This window comes from Pongo abelii, chromosome 14, assembly GCF_028885655.2.
Source record: "Pongo abelii isolate AG06213 chromosome 14, NHGRI_mPonAbe1-v2.0_pri, whole genome shotgun sequence".
NCBI classification, from domain to species: Eukaryota; Metazoa; Chordata; class Mammalia; order Primates; family Hominidae; genus Pongo; species Pongo abelii.
The window spans coordinates 100,130,348-100,155,957 of NC_071999.2; the positions used below are offsets into that span (position 1 = coordinate 100,130,348).

At 36.6% G+C, this 25,610-nt stretch overlaps 1 protein-coding gene across 7 annotated transcripts in view; it reads left to right on the forward strand.

The window, feature by feature from the left end:
- Positions 1-25,610, forward strand: part of GPC6 (glypican 6) — a 1,198,922-nt gene that overhangs the window by 801,009 nt on the left and 372,303 nt on the right. For all 7 annotated transcript variants that reach the window (XM_063714643.1, NM_001131444.1, XM_063714644.1 and 4 more), the window contains 1 exon segment: positions 7,606-7,771. In XM_063714643.1, the coding sequence (XP_063570713.1) occupies positions 7,606-7,771 (166 nt within the window).

Genomic DNA, 25,610 nt, shown 5'->3' on the forward strand with positions numbered 1-25,610 from the left:
CATTTATGGCTATAAGTTTTGGCATGTTGTGTTTTCATTTTCATTCATCCAAGTATTTTCTATTTTCCCTGGTGATTTATTCCTTAACCCATTGTTTGTATGAAAGGTACGTGGTTTAATTTTCACATCCATGTGAACTTTTCAGTTTTCCCTCTGTTATTGATTTCTAGCTTCATTCCCTTGTGGTCAGAGAATATACTTTGTATGATTGCAATATTTTCCAATTTAAGACTTGAAATTTAGTGATGCTTTTTCGACTGAAATTTATCAGTCTCTTTCTTGACTAAGCGCTCTTCTGGTTGCTGTATGTTTTTATTAGATTCCAGTGTTCTGAAAAGTTGATTCTGTCATGTCATTTTTTGCTAGTTTTGCTGTTTTCTTCTGTGGCGGGACTAATTGTGGCACTGTGTCTGCCATTTTTGTGACATCACTCATCTTCCATGCTTATCTTATAGACATCTGTTACATGTCTTCCTTCAAGAGCCCTCCCTGTCTACTCTGGCTTCTCAGTTCTAAGCTAATTGTCCTTTTATGGGTTCCCTTTACATTGCATTTTCCCAAGATAATAATTATTTCCCTGAAATGACTGAACATGAACATATTCTGGGCATCCCAATAATGGCACTAGGTTTCTTCTTTCATCCCAGTAAATGGATGAATGAAGGTTGCACAAACGAATAAAGATTAAATAAATTTAATTTCCCGTGAGCTTACTACAAAGCCTATTTATAGGTTACTATTAAAGAATTAAAATCAAAAATACTTAACACAAAAGATACTTTACATGTAATTTAATCATTCGATAGGATCTGGTGATATAAGATTATGAGGAAAATCAAAAGATCATAATCACAAGAGTCATCTCAAATGACATATTATGACTCATTATGACTCTTATGAGTCATCATTTAATATGACTGTACATTAGAAACTGTGGAGGAAGGCATCAACTCTTGCCCAAAAGGACATTTAGAATTTATTCTAGCTGAATGTTTTACTTACATTAACTTATATATCTTTTGAGAGCAGAAGATAGATATGTTTATTTGATTATTTTGGTTATATGATTTTCATAGAAACAAGCATCTTCTAGGTGTATGTTCATTGTGTCTATATATTATATATATATAATATATAGACTTTTAGCTTTCACATATTTTCTTGCTTATTTAATATTTTAAGAAACGGTCATGTATTACATTGACTACTATTAGGAATAGCTAATGTGAGCATCCATGTATGACATGAATGCTGGTCCAGATATAGAAATCTTAAGTGTATTAGAGACCTGAAATGAAATATTATTACATGGCTAAGAACATGCTATACCTCAAATCCCATTTAGAAAACATAAGAATTACTTGCTAAAACATTTTGACATACATGGCTAGCCAGGTAGATAAGTCTCTGTCCTACCCCACAATACAGCTTTATTAAGGGTTCTTTTTATATTCCTTGTTATGTTTCAATGTGTTGCACTTTAGCCATAAAAAAAAAATTAGTGAGTTTCCAAACGAAGAACTCAGTGATTTTTGTTATTTTATTTACTTTTTGTTTATTTTACAAGGATCATTGGTTATAAATTTTACTATATTTTCAAGACTAGTAAACTGTAATATCAATTACAAAATAATAATGTATGTCAATCATTATACACAAACAGAAGATTAAAAAATAACTAAATCTAAGATGTAATGAATTCTTATTAAAATCTCACTTAGTTGGCTCACAAACTTGTGTCTGTCTTTTCAGTAGTGGGAAAACTAAATTGGAACAATTGACTATTTTCTTTTTTCCCAACTAATATTGTAGATTCTTGGCAAAGGATTATTGTTTTCAAAATAAATTTTACTGTGTATCTTTAAGGTATATATCATGATGTTTAAGATACATGGACATAGCAAAATGGTTACTGTAGTGGAACAAATTAATATACCCATCATCTTATGCCATCACCCATCCCCTCTCAGAGAATAGCTGTAATCTTTTTCTTTAGCAAAAGTCCTGAATACAATACACTAGTGTTAACTATAGTCTTCATTTTGTACATTAGATCTTTCAAATTGTTCATCCTACATAATTGCTACTTTTCATCCTTGACTTATATATCCCCATTTCCTGCCCCAATCCTAACCCTTGTAACCACCATTTTATTCTCTATCTCTATATAATTGACCCTTTTTCCCCGGATGCCACATATATTTGAAATCATGCAATATTTTTCTTTCTGTGTCTGGCTTTTTTCACTTAGGATAATGCCCTATATGTCCATTCATGTTGTGGCAGATGGCAGGAACTCCTTTTTTTAAGACTCAATAATATTTTATTGTGCATATATACCAACTTCTTTATCCATTCTTCCCATGATGCACACCTGTGTTATTTTCATATCTTGGCTATTGTGAATAAAGCTGCAATAAACATGGAAGTGCAGATACCTTTACAAGGTGGTGATTTCATTTCCTTTGGGTATATATAACCAGAAAAGGGATTACTGGACATTATACCTGTTTTTATTTTTAGTTTCTTTAGGAACCTCCATATCGTTTTCTATAATGGCCACATCAATCCCTTTTCTCATCAACAATGTACAAGGGTTCCATTTTTCTCCACACCCTTGCCAACACTTGTTATCATCTGCTTTTATCCTAACAGGTGTGAGATGGCATCTCATAGTGCATTTCTCTGATGACTAATGATGTTGGGAACCTTTTCGTGTTCCTGTTGGCCGTTTTTGTGTCATCTTTGGAGAAATATCTACTTAAGTCCTTGACAAAAGATTATGAACAGCATGTAAAAGTTAGGTGAGAGCTCAAATAAGTATAAAAAAGAATGTTGTCATCATCAGCTTATTCTTTGACCCAAGTTTATTTCCCAGTTTACTATGACTATCTGGAAAGTTACAGCTACATTATTTAAAAAATAAACAAAAATCCACATTACCAACTAAAAAAAATAATCTCAGCTTTTTATTTCTAAAGAGGGATTGTGTTCTTTATTGTTGCTAAAAGAACACATTTTTTTCAGTAATTTTTTTTCTAATGGTCCATAAATTTACAAATAGTCCTCATAAGCACTCTAAACTTGAGGTGTTATTCTATTTTAAATTTTAAGTATGAGTTTTTAGAATTCTTTTCTTTATTTTGGTTTTGCTAAACATATAGACTTATCTAATTTTTCAGAGTTGTTTTTTTTTAGTGTTGGATGTGTTACACAAACCAGTTGGTGGATCATTTTGGATCATTGACATCTATTCAACTTAAATACTGGTATAAATATTATCCGGAGGAAACTCATGATAAACTTAAAAGTACATGATACACCCATAGAAAGGCTAAAATAGTGACAGTCACATACACTGTAAAAATTTGGATAAAACTGGAGGTCTCACATATTGCTGGTAGAAATGTAAGATGTTACAAAAAAGCTGGAAACAGTTTAGCAATTTCTTACAAAACAAAACATACTCTTACCACCATGTGATCCAGCAATTGCACTCTTGGGCACTTCTTTCAGAGAAATGAAAATTTATATTTCTACAAAAACCTGTACATAAATCTGCATAGCAACTTTATTCCTAATAAGAAAGTAATGGAAACAACCCAGATATCCTTCAGTGGGTGAGTAGTTAAATAAATTCTGATACATCCAAATAATGGAATACTACTCAGCAATAAAAAGAGATGAACTATTAATATATGCAACAAGTTGGATGGACCTTGAGGGCATTATGCTCAGAAAAAAAAAGTCAAGCTCAAAAGGTTACGTATTGTATGGTTTTATTTATATAGAATTCTTGAAATGACAAAATTATAGAGTTGGAAAATAGATTAGTGGTTGCCAGGTGATGGGGACATTAGATGAGGCAAAGGTAGCAAAAGGGAGTTCTTTTATGGTGATAGAACAGTTCTGTATGTTGATTGTAGTGGTGGTGGTTCCACAAATGAATACATGAAATAAAATAGCATAGAACTGTGTATAGACACACACACACACACATACACACACACAAATGAATACAGGTTCATAAACTCTAAAATCTGAATGAGGTCTACAGACTAGTTAATAGCAATGCACTAATGTCACTTTCCTCATTTTTATATTACACAACAGCTATATAAGATGTCACTATTGAGGCAAGTTGAAGGAAGGATACACAGGAGTTTATTATTTTTTAAACTATTTTTGAGCTTATATTAATTTCAAAATGAAAAGATTTTTAAAGAGTATCTATTGTACAATTATAAAACACTATGAAAAATAGAGATGTCTCCTCACACAATTGGCATTTAAAGCAACATTTTCAGAAGCTTACTTTTAAAAGTCTTCAGTTTGAAGTGATGATTTTTATTTTAATTCAAGCATGCAGTTGTGTAAGCTCAAAAGATGTGATTTGTGAACATGAAAGCTTCAACTCTGATCCCCTGTGCTCCATTTTCTTCTTCTTCAACTGCCCTTTATTTGACCAGGAAGGATGTCATTTCCAGAAGTACTCGGAGACCCACATTTAACTTGAACAACATTGTTCTTTCAGATTATTAAGGCTGTTCAATTTTCTCTGTTGGTTGCTACCCCGAGTTGGAGACTCTTCTGAAATGTCAGACTGAGAAAATAGTACCGGTTCCAACACAATGAAAAAAACAAATGAAAAGCTTTGGAATGAATGCAATCAATAGCCTTTGAAAACAAAGTTAAAAAGCAACAATTGAATGCTAAGGTGTATAAAATCATCGTGTTCTTTTTTTAATTTGAATATCAATGTGGCCAAGAAATGGGGAAGCACAATAGAGCATTTGATTCAATAAGCACTTAACAAATACCCAAGTCATCATTGTAATACCTTATATGATGTGCATGTTGTACGTAGCACAAGGTTATAAAATGTGTAGCAGTGAAAGTTATCAAAATGAATGAGACAGTCCTTGGCGTCCAAGAGATCTCAAATTTATATCCCCAATATTGGCAAATGCTCTAGGTTCTAATACCAGAACACTGAGTGAGAAGCACAGCATCGTATAATACCAATGGCGAGGTAACCAAAACCCAACAGATTCAAACGTAGAAATACCTTAGTTAGCCCAAGTGAAAACTGGGTAGTCTTTGGAGAAAAGCATCAGTCAGGAGAGAAACTGCAAAGGCTGTAGAAAATAAAATCCTGTGGTAAAGGTTTGCAAGTTAGTAACCACGCCCAGTAAGTTTGCAAGATAGCAACCATGCCGATAAGGAAAATGTGTAAGAATTTTAAATTTCACATTAATATTGTCTGAGGAATGCAAAATTCTTTTTCCTGTTTTTTTTTTTATTTTCTTTTTTTGTGAATGGCTTGGGACACATGTGATAAAGGAAAATTTTGAAACAGTGCTGCTCAGTTATGGGTAAAACTTGGCACTATCTCCCATCCAAGTACTAACCAGGCCCAACCCTCCTTAGCTTCCAAGATCAGGTGAGATTGAGTGCGTTCAGCATGGTATGGCCTTGGACAAATTTGGCTCTGTCTACAAAATAGCCTGTCTGGAGATTACATAATGGCATTAATATATCCTTAAAAGAAAAGTCAACAGACTCCTCACCTTTACACTCATTTGTTGTTTCTGTTTTGTTGTTGGAAAATGAGTTTTAGAATTAATCGATAGGAAACCATTCTATGAATACCTTTATAAAGAAAGGCCAATTATATTTTACCTCACTTATTTGACTTAGAGTATTTTACTCACTGACTTTCTATTGTTGATCATGTTGATTCTATTTTATTCAAGCCAGTATTGAATTATCAGGAAAAGTAAAAATGAAAAAGATATTACTCTGGGATAAAAAAAAAATTAAAGGATAATACTTTGGCATGAAAAATGAGGTAGGTTAATGAGGATGGGTCGAAGGATGGACAGATGTGTGAAAAAACAAATGTAGAAAAATGTGAACTGTACAATCTAGGATATGTGGCTGTGAACTGTGAAAGTCTTTCACCTATTTTGCATGTTTGAAAACTTTCATAAAATTTTGGAAAGAAAATGCAAAAAAACTCAAAAGGACAACTAGAAATTTTAGTGTGTAAATAGACAGCTTTATTTCCTAAAATAATTTTTTAGTGATTTTGTCAACGTACTGGGTAAAATTAAGAAAATGTTACAGAAACCAAAGGCTTGCATTAAAAATTTCAAAATTATTCTAGGTAAGGGATGGAATCATAAAGAAATAGCTGTAGTAATTGAAAGTATCCATTTATGTGGAAACATTTCTTGTTGTTCCATCAATACACTGGTGTTATGTTTCTTCAGCATCTGAATGTTGTTACCTGTGAGCTCAAGTCCACCACTCTCCAAGAGGGCCAAATGATACAAATTAGATTTTTTCCTCAGATCTAGAATGCAAGTACAGCAATGTATAGTTACTTGACTAAAACATCAAAGTGATATGGAACCAACCAAATGAATATGGCAAAAATTTTTACATCTAGTCATGAATAAGAGAAGTTTTCTGTATTTGCTTTCTAATTTTGGTCTCCACTATCTTGTATGAGTTCATTTTCACACACTACTATAAAGAACTGCCCGAGAGTATAATTTTTTAAAGGAAAGAAGTTTAATTGACGCACAGTGCAGCATGGCTGGGGAGGTCTCAAGAAATTACAAACATGGCAGAAGGGAAAGCAAACACATCCTTCTTCACATGGTGGCAGCAAGGAGAAGTGCCAAGCAAAAGGGGAGAAACCCCCATAAAACCATCAGACCTGGTGAGAACTCACTCACTATCACAAGAATAGCGGAATGAGAGGAACTGCCCCCATGATTCACCTCCCATGATGTGGGGATTATGGGAACTACGATTCAAGATGAGATTTGGGTGGGAACCATATCCTGTCTTAAATATTCCTTCCTCTTGAAGTCAAATTAGAATTTTTAATGAGTCTAAAAAAAGCCCTTATTGGTTTAGAATTGATTAATTGAGGAGCCCTGATTTTCTGATCCAGGGCAAATAGCATTTCATTGTCAGTGGATACGTAGCTCCTCTGAATTACTGCAAGGATTGCTTCTCACATTTAACACTGGTCCTTGAAATTTTCCATGAATTTTCCAGAAGTGCAAAAGCTGCAGATGCCCAAAGATGGTACCTTGGCAGTTCCGTTGCTTCTAAGCAGGCCTGGATCTCAGAGATCTCAGAGAAGTTGATATTGATCTTTGAAGAAACGTTATATACAAAGGAAATATATCTGCCAACCTCCTTTAGAAACAGGGTCAAATAACCAGTTGGAAAATTTTCTGAAGGTGTCACATTAAACTTTAATAATACTTACATTTTTATGGGGCTTTTAACTTTGCAAATTGCTTTCACATGCATTATCTCATTCCATGTTCTATGGCAATGAAACAGTGTCTAGGCTTTAGGGCTGAATTACAATGACATCGATATGAAAATGTTCACAGGGACATGCAAAAAAGTTATTACTATGCCAAGCAGAAGAATTCAACAGGAATTGAATGGATTCAAGATCAGTAATTACAAAGGGTTAAGATTCTGCTTGTGGTTTATCACTGCTATTTTGTCTTTTTTTCCTCCTCTTTATCTTTCTTATTTTTGATTTTCTTTTTCTTTGCAATAAATCTGCAGGTCAGCCCAACCCCAGGGTGCATCCGTGCCCTCATGAAGATGCTGTACTGCCCATACTGTCGGGGGCTTCCCACTGTGAGGCCCTGCAACAACTACTGTCTCAACGTCATGAAGGGCTGCTTGGCAAATCAGGCTGACCTCGACACAGAGTGGAATCTGTTTATAGGTAAGAAGTGTTTAAGTGGATCCGAGAACAGAGACGGGACAACAGCAAGTGTTTATGGGGCTTGATGGGTGGGTCAGAAGTTATAAGAAACCAGACACGGTGGTTCACATCTGTAATCCCAGCACTTTGGGAGGCCAGTGCAGACAGATTGCTTGAGCCCAGGAGTTTGAGGCCAGCCTGGGCAACATAGTGAGACTCCCATCTTTACAAAAAATAAAAAGTAAGCTGGGCGTGGTAGCACACACCTATGGTCCCAGCTGTTTAGGAGACTGAGGTGAGAGGATTGCTTGAGCTTCGGAGGTCGAGGCTACAGTGAGCTGTGATTGCGTCACTGCACTCCAGCCTGGGTGACAGAGTGGGACCCTGTCTCAAAAAAAAAAAAAAATGTTATGATGACTTTTAGAGACTAGGATGATTTTTAACACCATGTTTAGCAAATTATAAACATTATTTTATATATTCCTTATGTTTTTACTGTATATTATATGGGACAGTCCTGTTAAAGATTGTGCACCCCAGCTATATTGAGCTAACTGTCCTCTCTGATGAAAACAAAAGTAATCTTGTTGAAGTTCCGTGCACTCCCGTGAGAAAGGACGCTTTAGAAAAGAATCTTGTAAAAAAAAAAAGTCCACTGTACTATTTCTTTTTGATTTGTATTACCTCAACATAGCCACCATATTAGCAAACAACTCTTTCCTTGAACTCCTAGAATGAAAATAGATCAATACTTTGGCTAAAATATGCAAATTTTCTATCTCATTCTGTGGAAAAGAAGGCTTTAAGCACACAAGCATGAAACAACCTTCCAGTCTCTAGAAGGCAGGAGGCAGAGAGGTGGGGAGAATGGAGGGGAAGGTCTCTGAATCAAGGCTCTGTTCTTGGGTTGCAGAAATCATTCAAGGGGTTGCATGACCCAAAGATAGTTCCCAAATTGCCATCCAAGGATAAAAGGACAAATTTTTTAGGCAGGCTTCTCCCAGGAAAATACACAGGCCTTGAAAGAGTAAATGTGTTTTCTCCCCCTCTGTCAAATAGCCTTCAAATAAAAGTACTTTCAATTGCATTTACTGCAATTACACAGTGACAAGCAGAGTGGTGAAAATAGCAGCGGCATTTGTCAGCCTCTGAGGGCCTTCGTCATTTATGCAAACCTCTAAACGAACATGCACGAGTAGAGTGTTCTGACAACTAAAATTTGCGTAGGATAGAAAAAAGATGTTAGAATTCAGAAAAACTGAAGCTCACTGTACAAAGATGTGCTTAGGTTAACAGGCCTCAGCTCTGATAATGAAACCCATTGGCTAATTCACCATTTTGCTTAGGAAGGCCAGAGGAAATGGTTTTATTTCAGAAAGAATAAATTGAAGTGCTGTTACCTCTCCCCACAGTGGGAGAACAAAATCTGTTTGTATGATCATGAGTTACTTTATTTGAAAAATGAAGGAATTTTTAAAAGTTAATCATTAAGGTATCCTTCTGACATAAAATGACATGATTCTTTACTAAGATTTTTTTTCTTTGCTAAAATTGTGGAGGGGGTATGAATTTTTAAAAATAAACTTGATCTTAGAAGATTTAGATTTTTTAGCAAAGACAGAATACCCAACTAATGCTGATAAAAAGGTACACTCATCAAGAAATCTAAAAAGATCTGGTTATTTTAAAGTCAGATTAAACCTCATAACATCATTTGGAGTCATATAGTCATCCATATTTTTGGTTGAAATGCCCTAATTCCTAGCACAGTTCAGTTGGCTTCAGTCAGTCTGCAAGTTATTGAAGAAGATGGGCTTGTGGATTTTGTTACTTAGAGCAGGACATGATTAAGAATGAGAATGTAGGCTTTTTAACTTGTAAGAGCCACAGTGACTTCTTAATTGGCTTTTTGTCCTCAGTGCTTACTGGCTGTTTGAACGGAAAACAAATCCTTACGCTTTCGATCAATTGAGTTTCCTAGATACCGATTTGATGTGAAATTGAATGTCTGGAAAATCACTGGATTCAAAAACTAAAATTTGAACCCCCTATGTGTTGCTGGATGTACTTTAATGAAAAGCAAGTGTGGTGGTTCGTCCTATATGAACGTATTTCATACCCTTTCTTCCCGTCTCGTGTCTCATTTTTTGTTTTTGTTTTTGTTTTTTTTTTTGAGATGGAGTCTTGCTCTGTCGCCCAGGCTGGAGTGCAATGGCAGGATCTCGGCTCACTGCAAGCTCCGCCTCCCGGGTTCATGCCATTCTCCTGTCTCAGGCTCAGCCTCCCGAGGAGCTGGGACTATAGGTGCCCGACATGACACCTGGCTAATTTTTTGTATTTTTAGTAGAGACGGGGTTTCACCGTGTTAGCCAGGATGGTCTCGATCTCCTGACCTCATGATCCGCCCGCCTCAGCCTCCCAAAGTGCTGGGATTGCAGGTGTGAGCCACCTTGCCCTTCCCCTCTGTCTCTTTTTTTTATTAGTCCTAGATGTCTTTGAGAAAATTCTTCCAGTTTTCCTTCTTTGGGTTCTGCTGTGGCATTGAGAATTGACCACCAACATAGACTTATGGAGAAAAATGTGTTCTTGCTAATACTTGTCTGGGTGTGAAGCGTTAGTTCACAAATTTATGGCATGAATTAGTCAAATGTGCCAACTCCATTTTCCACACAGATACATCTCAGATGACAGTGTTACAGTGTTCATAAATGCAGCAGCAAAGATCAGTGAGCAAATCGGTAATCCAACAAAAATTATATATAATAGCCCTCTCTCTGCGTAGCACCTGCAGCCCATCACTTTGGGCTTCTGGCATCTCTTCATCAAAACCTTCACTCCTGTTGCTGTCAGTTGCGTGTAGTTTCCCTGCCAGCTACACAAATGTCCCAGTTTGTACATTTTAGAGATGTTTTTCTTTAATTATAATGTGCCTATCTAAAATGTTAACAGTGGTATGCAATCGACCGTCAATAAAAACAAGAGTCAAATTGGGGACACATCCTCCCCGTCTTTACAATGCCACAAACTAATTGAAAGTGATTAGTGACTGTTTAGAGTTCAGTCGGTGTCTGGATCATGTCAAAAGAAAGTTAAGTGTTTTAAGCATTCCAGTAAAAACCTCTGGTATTCCAACCACTACTGAAGTTCTGTAGTTGGGGCGTGTGTGCGTGTGTGCGTGTGTGCGTGGGTGTGTGCGTGTGTGTGTGCGTGTGCGCGTGTGTGCGTGTGTGTGTGTGCGTGCCTGTGTGCGTGTGTGTGAGTGCCTGTGTGCATGTGCATGTGCGTGCGTGTGTGCGTGCATGCGTGTGCGTGTGTGTGCACACGTGTGCGTGCGTGCGCGTGTGCGTGTGTGCGCGTGTGTGTGCGTGTGTGTGCATGTTCTTCGAAAAAATCAGGAGTCTATTTAGGATGCATTTTCATAGTCCTTCTCCAGCAAGTTTAACTCAGTTCCCTGCACAGAGGAATTGCTCAAAAGATTCTTACCAAGTTAACTGTTATAAGAAAAAGAAACTCCATTTTTACATGAAGAACTTTTCTTTGAAAACTTCCTTACAACATTGAAAAAATGCAGCTAGACCTATTTTAGAGTACTTAAAAATCCTCATCAGCCTCAGGCCCGCCCCTTCACTTGCTTTGTAGTAAGTAGTGTATGGGGTTCCCCAGGATGAAGCACAACCCAGATTCCACTTGCTGCTTCCAAATGAATGGTGTATTCCATAGCACCCCTGAGCTAGGCAGGACCAGAAGAAACAGGAGAGTGGCTTTTAGCCTATTCTCACTATTAGAAACTATGCAGTGCGGTAGGAGAAAACCCTGTTTTAAGGCATTAACAGTCTCTGCTCAGGCACTTATCCCAGGTGTTGCTGTATTTTCATACACAACTTATCCCAGCCTAGCTTTTGCATGCTGCCAAATGCAAAATGGTTTTCTTGAAAAATGTTTATGTTAAATTAAAATCTCCTAGAGAGAGAAAGAGTTTGTGGGCAGAACTCGCTTCAGTAATATCCTGTGGTTTTTTTGAGTGTTTGGCATTGTTATCAACGCTCCATAGATAAGAATTGTTCTATTTCACAAGAGGCCGTGTTGCAGATTACAACTAGCTCATGAACACAAAAGTCAAGGCTGAATTACATTTATATAGCTATAGTAAATCTTACATCTACTTTAAAATTGAGGATGTGTGGGACAGCCTCCTGCAAACATCTGGTACCTTCTAAGATTTTATAGACTATGAGAACCAGAGAGAGATTTCTAAAAGATGTTGCCAATGAGGAGAGGCAAAAGTTGGTGAGACAAAGGCAGGGATTCTGTATTATTGCATACTACTTTTTATCCCTTAGAGTTATAGAATGCTTCTAACAGCAAGTATAAAAGTGAGACCTGAGTGTTTTTGTCCCAATTATGCAACCTAATTTTTTAGGCCACACCAGTTAGCAAAGACCCTAATAATCCAACTCACTATATTGGGTAAGCTAGGCATATACATTTTTTGCCCTTAGGGAATTTAACATAGTTAAAATAATTATAACAAACTATGACAAAGTGTTAGGATAACAGAAGCATGGGATGCTAAGCCTTTACTCGGCTGGGGGACTTAACTTAGTCTGCGGGGGGTCAGAGAAGCCCTACTTTGTTAAGTGTAGAATAAAATAGCAAATAAGATTGTATTGAATTGGCATTGTCAAACATAATTGATGTTAAATAGCCACAGCATATATAATTGTTACACCAAAGCCCTCAGACAGTTTCAGTTTCCCGTGTCACTCTCAATAGGTCTAGCATGATTTGTCAGTGGTTCTTAAATGCTTGTTTGTTTTATTTTTGACATTTTCTGTGATCAAGTCTTACCTCCCCACTACTACTGATTTGAACTGATGAGATTTGTGTTATTTTTCATCAGAAAAAAGTTGAGTTATCTTGATTTAGATGCCCTCCAAAGGGCGTTGTGGGGGAAGCCAGCAAAGCAGCTAGTGTTTTTAAATTTAAGCCTTGGGCACTCATAGACCAGATATACCAGTGATATCAAACTTTCTGGGCTTCTTCTTTTCAAACTTGCCAATTATTAAGTTGCCAGGCAGCCCAAAGACTAAAAACTGTCGTAAGAGTATCAAACATGAAACCCAAGGTGGGCACTGCATCTGTGGCAGGCCGAGAGACCCTGCAGTGGGCACTATTCACTGATTCTCTCACATATTCATTAGTCCAACACATGTTTACTAAGTGCCTACTTTGGACTTTGTTTTGGTTTAGGCATGGGAATGGAATAGAGAACAGATAAGGCCACTGTTTGCTGAGAACAGTACCCAGTATATGTTCTTTGAATCGAATAATGGACCCAACTGTACAGAGAAATGGAAGGGAATATTCTAAGAGGCTGTTCTATTTTACTTTGTAAGTCTATTCTTTTAATGGAAGTATGACTAATTCAGTAATTTAAAATTCACATATCCCTGTTGTTAATGGACTCATGAGTGCAGGGATGGCAGAAACAAATCAGATAATGTACCTGATTCTTTCATTGTGACAGCTGCTATCAAATTATAAATTAGAGCCAGCCACAAGGAAGCTGTGTTAGGTCAGTCCAATGACTAGTGTCATGTAATGAATGGCTACTTGGTGCACAAATGACTTTCTTGGAACCTACAGGAGTTGTCAATTCTCATGGTAATTTGTGCATTTGTAACTTTGTGTTTGGGAAAATGTTGCTAGATAAGCCTTATTTGATATTAGAAAATAAACATTTATTGTTTCTACTGAGGAAACTCAGATTTTCTTTTATAAAATGTACAGGACTGTGTTATGTTGCATTTCAGGAGATAAAATAGGTAGAAGGAACGATTTCAAGCATTTGTGTAAGATACTGTTCTTTCAAAGACCTTCTCAGGCATAAAAGTCCATAATATAAATCTGACAAGAAACTCTTTTAGTTACAAATAATTCTGTAGTAAATATGATATGACACTGGCTGCTATTCCTGAAATACCATGTTACAAAAACCTCTAGAATCTAAACATAGAAAATGATTTCCTTTAAACCAAAGAAAAGGAAAAACCCAAGAGCTTATATATCAGCAAACTTTCAAGGCTTCTTCATCTCTACTTTATGTAATACAAGAGCCTATTTAATAATACAGTCCAGAAACGCAACCCTGAAATTGAGGAACAAAAGCCAAAGCAATTATTTGAAAATCTGTTCTGTTAGCTAGAGGACTCGCATTTGCCCTTGCGCATTCCTGAAAGCACCAGGAAAGACTTTTTTAAAAAAACAAAGAAGAAAAACTAGGCATTACCATTCAGGACATAGGCATGGGCAAGGACTTCATGTCTAAAACACCAAAAGCAATGGCAACAAAAGCCAAAATTGACAAATGGGATCTAATTAAACTCAAGAGCTTCTGCACAGCAAAAGAAACTACCATCAGAGTGAACAGGCAACCTACAAAATGGGAGAAAATTTTCGCAACCTACTCATCTGATAAAGGGCTAATATCCAGGATCTACAACGAACTCAAACAAATTTACAAGAAAAAAACAAACAACCCCATCAAAAAGTGGGCGAAGGACATGAACAGACACTTCTCAAAAGAAGATATTTATGCAGCCAAAAAACACATGAAAAAATGCTCACTGTCACTGGCCATCAGAGAAATGCAAATCAAAACCACAATGAGATAACATCTCACACCAGTTAGAATGGCAATCATTAAAAAGTCAGGAAACAACAGGTGCTGGAGAGGATGTGGAGAAATAGGAACACTTTTACACTGTTGGTGGGACTGTAAACTAGTTCAACCCTTGTGGAAGTCAGTGTGGCGATTCCTCAGGGATCTAGAACTAGAAATTCCATTTGACCCAGCCATCCCATTACTGGGTACATACCCAAAGGACTATAAATCATGCTGCTATAAAGACACATGCACACGTATGTTTATTGCAGCATTATTCACAATAGCAAAGACTTGGAACCAACCCAAATGTCCAACAATGATAGATTGGATTAAGAAAATGTGGCACATATACACCATGGAATACTATGCAGCCATAAAAAATGATGAGTTCATGTCCTTTGTAGGGACATGGATGAAATTGGAAATCATCATTCTCAGTAAACTATCTCAAGAACAAAAAACCAAACACTGCATATTCTCACTCATAGGTGGGAATTGAACAATGAGAACACATGGACACAGGAAGGGGATCATCACACTCTGGGGACTGTTGTGGGGTGGGGGGAGGGGGGAGGGATAACATTGGGAGATATACCTAATGCTAGATGACGAGTTAGTGGGTGCAGCGCACCAGCATGGCACATGTATACATATGTAACTAACCTGCACATTGCGCACATGTACCCTAAAACCTAAAGTATAATAATAATAAATTAATTAATTAAAATTTAAAAAAAAGAAAATTGCAGAAAGGTCAAAAAAAAAAAACAAAAAAACAAAGAACACTGTTTTCTGTCAGGTGAAATCTAACACCATCCAACCCTCTGTCTTTCTTTTACAGTCATTGACTCAATATTTCTCATTTCTTGTGGGCATTTATCATATGTTGTGTTCTCATGTAATGCTGGCAGGATGCATAAGCAGTACTAACTACTTGCTGAAAGAAAGAAAAAAGAAAGAAGGAAGGAAGGAAGGAGAGAGAGAGAGAGAGAAAGAGAGAGAGAGAGAGAGAGAAAGAGAGAGAGAGGGAGAGAGAGAAAGAGAGAAAGAAAGAAAGAGAAAAGAAAGAAAGAAAACAGTTGGCTGGCACCCAACAGCCTGTCGCTGGCTACATTTGCTGTCAATTACCTAAGTTTAGAAAACGGTTTACTCTGAACTCTGCATATGTGAAAGTGTTTTTATGTGATACAATAGGGTTAATGCCTTAAGGTTGGTGGCATAATGTGTGGGTATTCAGCAGATATAGAGACAGGCATTTCTTAACCTCTGAACACTTACTAATGTTGATCTTGAGGCAACAACTCAAGGGATTCACAGAAGCACAATTTCTATTTTGAATCAAGCAATTTTCCCATGGATCAAAGGAGGCAACATACATCAGACCTAAAATTGCTGGATATAATAGGCAAGTCGTCATTCTAGGGGATGTGTGTGTGGGTGTGTGTATTTCCTTTACGCCCAATTCCAACTTTTGTTCATCCATTTATTTCTAGTTCCTGTACACTCAACTTCTATGCAATTAATAATTGTAATTGTTCTATTTCTTATTTACTGATTACTGTAAATGATATTGTGTAATCGAGATTTTCAAGATGAGATTTATGGTACAAAATAATATGGCACAAAGCAATGGTCTGAAATGAGGCATACCTATTGTGAAACTAAAATTCATTAGGAAGCAAAATATTTCATGTATAATAGGAAGTTTACTAAATATAGATATAAATATATATTAAAATATATATAATAGGAAGTTTACTAAAGTACGTCTTATGCCTTATCAAGCTTTTTAATTTCTATGAGAACCAACAACAGAAGAATTTAGTTGACCAAGAGAAAGCAGAGCACATTAAAACTATTCAAGGTAGTTAGAGAATTTGCCTTTGAATTTGGAATTTTGCATTTTGATTTTAGTTTACTCTTCAATGTATTTTCTATAGGTAGTTTAATTTATTTATATATAAAACGTACTTGTTTTTAGTAATTGACGTTTGACTTTAATAACATGTTATAATTTTCACTGTCATGTTTTCAAATTCAAGCTATGACACAGGTGCCTGACTTTTGTCATGCCAAAAGAAAATATTTGATGATTCTTTACAGTGGAATTAAATCTATTCCAAAAGGCCCAGAAACCCGGGCAAAAATCTTAACACTCTGCACATTAGCCCAATGACATTCTTAGCTATTCCAGTTTTAGGAGATAAAAGGGACATGTGATAGCAGAAATTATTTCGATGTAGAACTAGAAAGTAAGGAACATAGAGCTAAGTAACTGGATCGTTAAAGAAAACATCAAACCACATAGCTACTCACAAATAGCAAAGTTGTAGCAAGTCCCACGGCCACCATAACCAGAGTCCTTCATGTGGTGACCAATATAATAGAATAAAGGAAGGCGGTTCACCTCCTGAGGCATTTAGATTACTTTAAAAGTCTCAAGATTAGCAGCTAAAGTGAAAAGCCTTATTTTAACCCAAATAATAAATTAACACATCTTTGTGCAATGTGGCAACATTTTATTAAAATATTTTAATTATAAAAGTGTTAAATGATGGTACTTAGACTTCTTTTCCGACAAACATAGTATTTACTTTGAATATGTGTGTGTGTGGATATGTATATTTCGATTGCTCTAAAACCTCCTTTAATTCATAGTTATCTCAAAAGTAAAACTGCTAATCATGTCTTTATATTTGAGTCATTTTTGAAATGAGTTTGTTTTTCCTCAGGGTTCTTTCTTTAACAATTATAAAAGAGACTGCTGTAATCTCTTCATCTGGCTGTCTTTGTGACTTGTTTATTGTGAACAACTCTCTAAGGAACCGGGGTGGAAACCAGGTTAGAAGAGACGGCCTCAGTGACTTATTTTAGTGGTTAAATAGATCATTTCCTTTTGTTACTCTAAAGAGGGAGTAGGTATAAGTATTAATGGAAGTAATTTAAGCTTTTGGGAACCTTCATGGTATATGAAAACTTGTGGTTGTAACTCATTTAAAAATATTGTGTCCATAGATACTTGGTCAGATAGCCAGGAGAGAATTTAAATTAAAATAGAGCATGAAATATGCCTTGTCCTTCAAATAACAGCTTATATATAAATCCCACATGAAAAAGATATGTCCTCGATTTTTTTCTTTGCATAGATTTAAATAATTTGCTACGCTAAGGATTTCCTTTATTATAACCTCTGAAGAAGTGAAAATTAGAAAGAGAAATGAAAAGTAAGTAGTTGAATATATGGCATCACCCCAAGCAGGAATATATCTGTACGCATCACATTTTTATTCTTTAAGAGGCAGGAATCTTCTAGAAAGATAACACCGATAATTAGATGCCAAATAAGGCTGTCAATATTCACCACTAAAATCTCAATGCTCGGGAAATTAGCTGATTTGAAAAAGGGCCTAATAATTCTACTGGGTGAAATGAGTAAATCAGCAGATGTGAGAAAGTTTTAGAAGTAACAATGGCTACCCATTTGGTCGCCAGAGCTGATATAGTTTTCAGACTGAATGAATCCTGGCAGTGACCCTCTCCTACCTCAGCACTACATTTATCTTTTGGATTGTTTCACACCAGCTTGAAGAGATTAGTTATCTCATAGGAAGCAAAATCTCTCTTTTCTACCTGAGTTCATTGACTTCGGGAGGAGGGTATTCTCAAAATCCACCACAATAGTTCAACTAAACAGCTCTTTGTAGCCCTTGGTATTATCACTGGTACATGTGTATCCTGGTTCTTTAAATTCAGTGCCTCTAGTTATTGTTAGATCAGTTTCGTCTTTAAAATAGTTGAGTGTTCCAAACTCTTCTGAGTTGAACATACATAGAAATGTATTCCATAGTCCAAAGCCTACTGGTATGACTCAACCAGACGAGAGAACTAAAATCATCAATAGTCCTAAGAGGACTTCAGGAATAATTTTGCAATTATTACGGAGCACTTGGAGGATGAGGATCGGGCATAGGAGCTTACTTATAAAAGGCTTCTGCACTACATGAAACACGTATGTCCATTCATTATCCAGCCTTGCAGTATTTTGCAGTTAAATCCCTGTGGCTGAATTTAAAATATTCGGCAAGTTCTTGGTGACCCAGTTTAACATGTGCCTAATACCACACTTTTAATTAATAATTAAAGATCCAGATATGCACTTCCCGAGTTTGTCCCGAAGAAAATGTTTAAATGTGTCTTGCTACTCACTTGCAACCATAATATCTAAATTCTAAAATTAAGCAAGAGTTATAAGAAATTCTGTTCTTCTATTTCTATGGTTCTAGATCTCATTGGGAGAACATTATATAAATTAAAAAAATACCTAATAGTATTTACTGAGCACTTACTTTATACCAGACAATATTGTGATTACTTTAAACTTTAAACTTTTAATCCTAAAACAACCTTATTAAGTAGTTAATATTATGATCTCCATTTTACAGATGGGAAAACTGAAACCAGAGAATTTCAGTGACCTGTTCAAGGTCATACAACTCATAAGTTGCAATTCCAGGCTTTGGCTTCAGGTTAATAACCCACGGTACCAATTAACTCCTACTGAGCATTTAGGAAGTAACTGTTAATCTGTGACTACAAGGATTGATAAGCTATACTGGAAGAAATTGAGAATCTGATATTGCCAGCACTGTCTAGTAGAATTTTCTGTGATGATGGAAATGTTCTATGTCTGTGCTACCAGCATAGCAGCCACTAGCCACATGTGGTGTTTGAACACTTGACGTACGTCTAGTAAGACTGATCAACTCAATGTTTAATTTTATTTAATTTTAATTAATGTAAATTAGTTGCATGTGGCTGTTGAGCACTTACAATGTGGCTAGTGTGCCTTAGAAACTAAATTTTTTATTTACTTATTTTTTCCAGTTTTATTGAGGTAGAAATAAATGACAAATAAAATTTGTGTATATTTAAGATGTACAATGTGATGAGTTGGTGTACATATACATTGTGAAGTAATTACCACAATCAAGCTATTTTAATTAAATTTCAATCACCATATGTAGCTACTGGCTACTGTACTGGACAGGCAGGCTTATAGCATTAAAACATCTATAATTTGCTTGACATGGCTCAACCTCTGAATATGTTTCATTTTCCTAAAAAAAAATTCACTGGATGGTTTCTTTTTGCTTAGATCTAGACTAGGCACATATATGGTAAACACACCAAAAATAATAACCACATAACCTGGGCCTGAGATCTGAGAAATTATCATTTTCCAAAGAGATGAGATGTGTGCTTTCCAAGTGGGCTTTGGTTAAATGTAGAAGACATAGGTAAGAGCACCAGTCCTTCAGTCACTGCATGAGTTTGAATCCTGACTCCACCACTTATAATCTGTGTGACTTAGGGAACATAATTTAACCTGCATAAATCTCAGTTTTCTCATTCGCCAACTGGAGATAATAGTACCTACCTCTTAGCATTGTGAGGATTAAACTAGATAATTTATGTAAATCACCAAGGGATAAGGCACATTCACAGAGCACTGAGGGCAGAAGAAATGTGGGCTCCTATGCAGGTGAATAACCTGTGAAGGTATGAACAGAAAGTAGAAAGGAGGAAGCAAGAGAGTAAGCAAGCAGGCAGGAAAACATCAAGACACCAGAAACATGTAAGCCAAACACATAACGGGGGCAAGCTGGAAACCAATGGAGAATTATCAACTAATTGTTAATCAGTCAGAACTGAAGTGACTTGTAGATATGTGGCATTATTTCTGAGGGCTCTGTTCTGTTCCATTGATCTATATCTCTGTTTTGGTACCAGTACCATGCTGTTTTGGTTACTGTAGCCTTGTAGTATAGTTTGAAGTCAGGTAGTGTGATGCCTCCAGCTTTGTTCTTTTGGCTTAGGATTGACTTGGCGATGCGGGCTCTTTTTTGGTTCCATGTGAACTTTAAAGTAGTTTTTTCCAATTCTGTGAAGAAAGTCATTGGTAGCTTGATGGGGATGGCATTGAATCTGTAAATTACCTTGGGAAGGATGGCCATTTTCATGATATTGATTCTTCCTACCCATGAGCATGGAATGTTCTTCCATTTGTTTGTATCCTCTTTTATTTCCTTGAGCAGTGGTTTGTAGTTCTCCTTGAAGAGGTCTTTCACATCCCTTGTAAGTTGGATTCCTAGGTATTTTATTCTCTTTGAAGCAATTGTGAATGGGAGTTCACTCATGATTTGGCTCTCTGTTTGTTATTGATGTATAAGAATGCTTGTGATTTTTGCACATTGATTTTGTATCCTGAGACTTTGCTGAAGTTGTTTATCAGCTTAAGGAGATTTTGGGCTGAGACAATGGGGTTTTCTAGATATACTATCTGATCTTTGACAAACCTGACAAAAACAAGAAATGGGGAAAGGATTCCCTATTTAATAAATGGTGCTGGGAAAACTGGCTAGCCATATGGAGAAAGCTGAAACTGGATCCCTTCCTTACACCTTATACAAAAATCAATTCAAGATGGATTAAAGACTTAAATGTTAGACCTAAAACCATAAAAACCCTAGAAGAAAACCTAGGCATTACCATTCAGGACATAGGCATGGGCAAGGACTTCATGTCTAAAACACCAAAAGCAATGGCAACAAAAGCCAAAATTGACAAATGGGATCTAATTAAACTCAAGAGCTTCTGCACAGCAAAAGAAACTACCATCAGAGTGAACAGGCAACCTACAAAATGGGAGAAAATTTTCGCAACCTACTCATCTGACAAAGGGCTAATATCCAGAATCTACAATGAACTCCAACAAATTTACAAGAAAAAAACAAACAACCCCATCAAAAAGTGGGCGAAGGACATGAACAGACACTTCTCAAAAGAAGACATTTATGCAGCCAAAAAACACATGAAAAAATGCTCACCATCACTGGCCATCAGAGAAATGCAAATCAAAACCACAATGAGATACCATCTCACACCAGTTAGAATGGCAATCATTAAAAAGTCAGGAAACAACAGGTGCTGGAGAGGATGTGGAGAAATAGGAACACTTTTACACTGTTGGTGGGACTGTAAACTAGTTCAACCCTTGTGGAAGTCAGTGTGGCGATTCCTCAGGGATCTAGAACTAGAAATTCCATTCGACCCAGCCATCCCATTACTGGGTATATACCCAAAGGACTATAAATCATGCTGCTATAAAGACACATGCACACGTATGTTTATTGCGGCATTATTCACAATAGCAAAGACTTGGAACCAACCCAAATGTCCAACAATGATAGACTGGATTAAGAAAATGTGGCACATATACACCATGGAATACTATGCAGCCATAAAAAATGATGAGTTCATGTCCTTTGTAGGGACATGGATGAAATTAGAAATCATCATTCTCAGTAAACTATCGCAAGAACAAAAAACCAAACACCGCATATTCTCACTCATAGGTGGGAATTGAACAATGAGAACACATGGACACAGGAAGGGGAACATCACACTCTGGGGACTGTTGTGGGGTGGGGGGAGGGGGGAGGGATAGCATTGGGAGATATACCTAATGCTAGATGACGAGTTGGTGGGAGCAGCGCACCAGCATGGCACATGTATACATATGTAACTCACCTGCATATTGCGCACATGTACCATAAAACCTAAAGTATAATAATAATAATAATAATAATAAAAGAAAAAAAAAAAAAAAAAAGAACTGAAGTGACAAGAGTAGAAACGCACTTCATCAAGCAAGCTTCTTCTTATCCCTGTTTCTCGATTTGCCTTAGTTCCTGAGATGCAGGACCCATCCCAGCAGAGATGGCCTTGCCCCTGCTCAAATGAATAAGTGCTTGGTGACACCAGCGGGGAAAAACAGTGGTAGGAAGGTAGGAATAAGTATGATGTGCTTTGGAGCTTGTGAGAAAACCAGCCCAGCTGAAATAGACTTACTTGCCGTTGTGTGCAGGGAGGTAAGGCTGGGCAGAATTGGACGGTGGAGGCTTTAAAAGTCAGGCCAAATACCTGACCTTCTTTTGTCTTGTAGGCAATGACAAGGCACAGGGTTTTTTTATCCAGGGAGTGTCAGGATCTAAATAGTAATCTGGCAGCTAAGTAAAAGATGGATTCAGATGGATGAGACTTGTGGTAGATAGGTCATCTAAGCGTGGCACAAAAGGAGAAAGGGAGGCAGCAATAATGGTAGAGTTGGACATAAAAATTTATAGGACTCCGGGTCTAAATAGAGGTGACTAAAAGAAGAGGGCAAAGAAAGAAATACATCAGATATGACTGAGATAAGTGCCTGAGAGAAAGACAGTTCTGTTAGCAAACAGGAAGCTAGTTTGGGGAATGGCAAACATGGGTTTCTTCTATCTCTTTAGGTCTTGTTGGATTTGAGAAACAGTGGGACCAAAAGTGGAAACATCCAATTGAATACTGAAAATAGTAGTGCTCTATGTTCCTGGAACAAAAGCTGGGATGTCACGAACCACTGGAGGGTTTTCACAGCCCAGATGTGGCCAACTTAATCAACTCTGACAGATTGTACCCGGAATTCCCCATCTTGGGCTCCACACAGATGGCCTGCATTTTCCTTCCCTGTGAAATCATACTGCCTTTACCCCTAAATATTAAGCATTCAACAGCCTGCTAATCACTGTGTACTCTCAGAATGAGCCTTTGTCTATATGCTCCAACCTCTTTAATTAAATGCAGCTAGAATGTTAACAGTGCAAATATGAGAATGCTTAACATAATGATTTAACAGAGTCATGCCTCAGTTGCTCTCCAAAATATGTTTTTAGACTCAGAAGCCCTTTAATAATTATATTTATCATGCACATTGACATTTCATAATTGCAGTCAGTTCAAGAGGAAATTGATTTTCTATTGGTTTTGACTTTTTGCAATTCTCATTGCACGAAATCTAGAATTACGTTCTTCTGGCCATTACCAAGTTCTAGATTTTAAGCTGAAGCATGAAAGTTGTTAATTTTACAAAAACCTTCCCCAAAAGGCATTCATTTCCTTCACTGGCAAGAATATCACAAAGCAGCCCCTTGCTTCGTTGCATGTCCTGTGGCATGATTGTCACCAACGAAAACACAATATGTAAGGACTGAGGTAATTATTCATTGGTTTCTGGACATTGAGTCCCCCAAGGAACAACACAAATATACATGATGCAGCTTTTGCAGTGAAACATTTGAGACAGCAGTGATGCTTTTTGAATCCCAAATTGCCAAGTTACTGATTTAAGAACGCCCCGGAGTATAAATTATTTCCCCAAGCCTCCGTAGTGACTTTTGTCGAATGCCTTCTGCTTAGCCCATTAAAGGTGAAAGCCATGAAATATTATTTGATTTGTAACACAAGAAAATGCCCTAAAACCACCTGTCCCTCTTTGGAAAGCTGCCAGAACAAAGTGAGAGGAAAGGTCAAGCCTGAGAACAATGATTTCAGGTTGCAGCATGTGGCCAGATCAAAGGCTGAGCCTATAGGCTGCATTCAGTCTTCCAGTTTCTTCATAGAGGATTTATATTTATTTTTCCTAACTCACATAGGAGTCTTGGGTTTTGAGATCAAAATTTCAAATACTTTAATAGTGGCCATGCAATATTAAAAAAATCTGACAATGAATTGTGTTGAATGGTTACTACGTGTCCTTACTACATTTCCTTTGAATTCGATTTGGAGAAGCTAGTTTCAGGATTCATTTAATTTACATGTGGAATTGATAGATATTAAAATCCATTTCTTCTAAGTGCCTCACGATTGAAAAACATTATTTTAATTCTGTTGTGCCATGCATTGATTCCTATCCATTTTGATCTGTGATCACTAGACATCAGATTGCTTGTGAATTACCAGTGAAGGTATGAACATCACAAACCTGCTAAATCAACCTTTAAAATGTAAGAAAAGTTTAATTTAGAGTTACGTCCGGACATTTATAAGATGCAGACATTGATAGCTTGGAAGCAAAAATGATAAAGTATATGCCTCATTCTGCAAATCAGTTACAAGATGAAAGTCAAATTATTCAATCTGAAACCTCTTAATTCAGCAAAGGAATAGCCACTTGAAAGCTATGATGGCAGTTTATGAAAGTGTCTGTGATCCTTCTTGATAAATCTGTATCCATTTACACAGAGAAGTCATAGTAATCTGTATTAATTGGGAGAGCAAGGATACAAACATCAAATTATTGCCTTCTAGAAGGCATTAGGGGACTTATTTTTAAATTTAAGCTTGACTTTTTATTGGCTACCTATTATCTGCCAGGTAATACCACATGTGATCTTTTTATGCTTCCAGAAATAAGAATGAGCTTTAACTAGTATGTCATTTTTGCTTAAAGTGTTTCTCTGTTTAATTTAGAAATCTTAACATTCTCCTGAACATACACAATCTTTTCTGGATGATCACTTAAAATGAGACTTTTAGCCAAGCCTTTATCTGAATGAATAAAATTTCAAATTAGAAGAGTCTTACTTACCAGGGGTTTAGTATATACGCATTAAACTTGACATATAAAATTTATATCCCAGGGACTTTGGTAAAGAATTAGCTTTACCAATTGTTATTCTTTAGTCTCAGTCTTCCTAAAGTCAAATTATTTTTTAGCATTTATTTTGAAATGATTTTCAACTTACAAAAAAGTTGCAAAAGTAGTACAAAATTTACATATACCTATCGCTCACCTTATTCTAATGTTAACAACATACCTACATAACCATATAATATGGTTTGGATTTGTGTCCCCACCCAAATGTCATGCTCAATTATAATCCCCAGTGTTGAAGGTGGGGCCTGGTTGGAGGTGATTGGATCATGTTGACAGTTTCTCGTGAGTGGTTTAACACCATCACCCTTGCTACTGTCATCATGATAGTGAGTGAATGAGTGAGTGAGTTATCCTGAGATCTGGTTGTTTAAAAGTATGTGGCACCTCCCCCTTCCCTCTCCTCCTCCTACTCTAGCCATGTAAAATATGCCTGCTTTCCCTTTCCCTTCCACCATGATTGTAAGTTTCCTGAGGCGTCCCCAGAAGCAGAAACTACCATACTTCCTGTACACCCTGCAGAACTGTGAGCCGATTAAACCTCATTTCTTTATGAATTATGGTATTTCTTTATAGCAATGTAAGAACTTCCTAATACACCATACTACAACAATAAGACCAAGAAATTGATATAATACTATTAACTAAATTACATACCTCATTTTAAT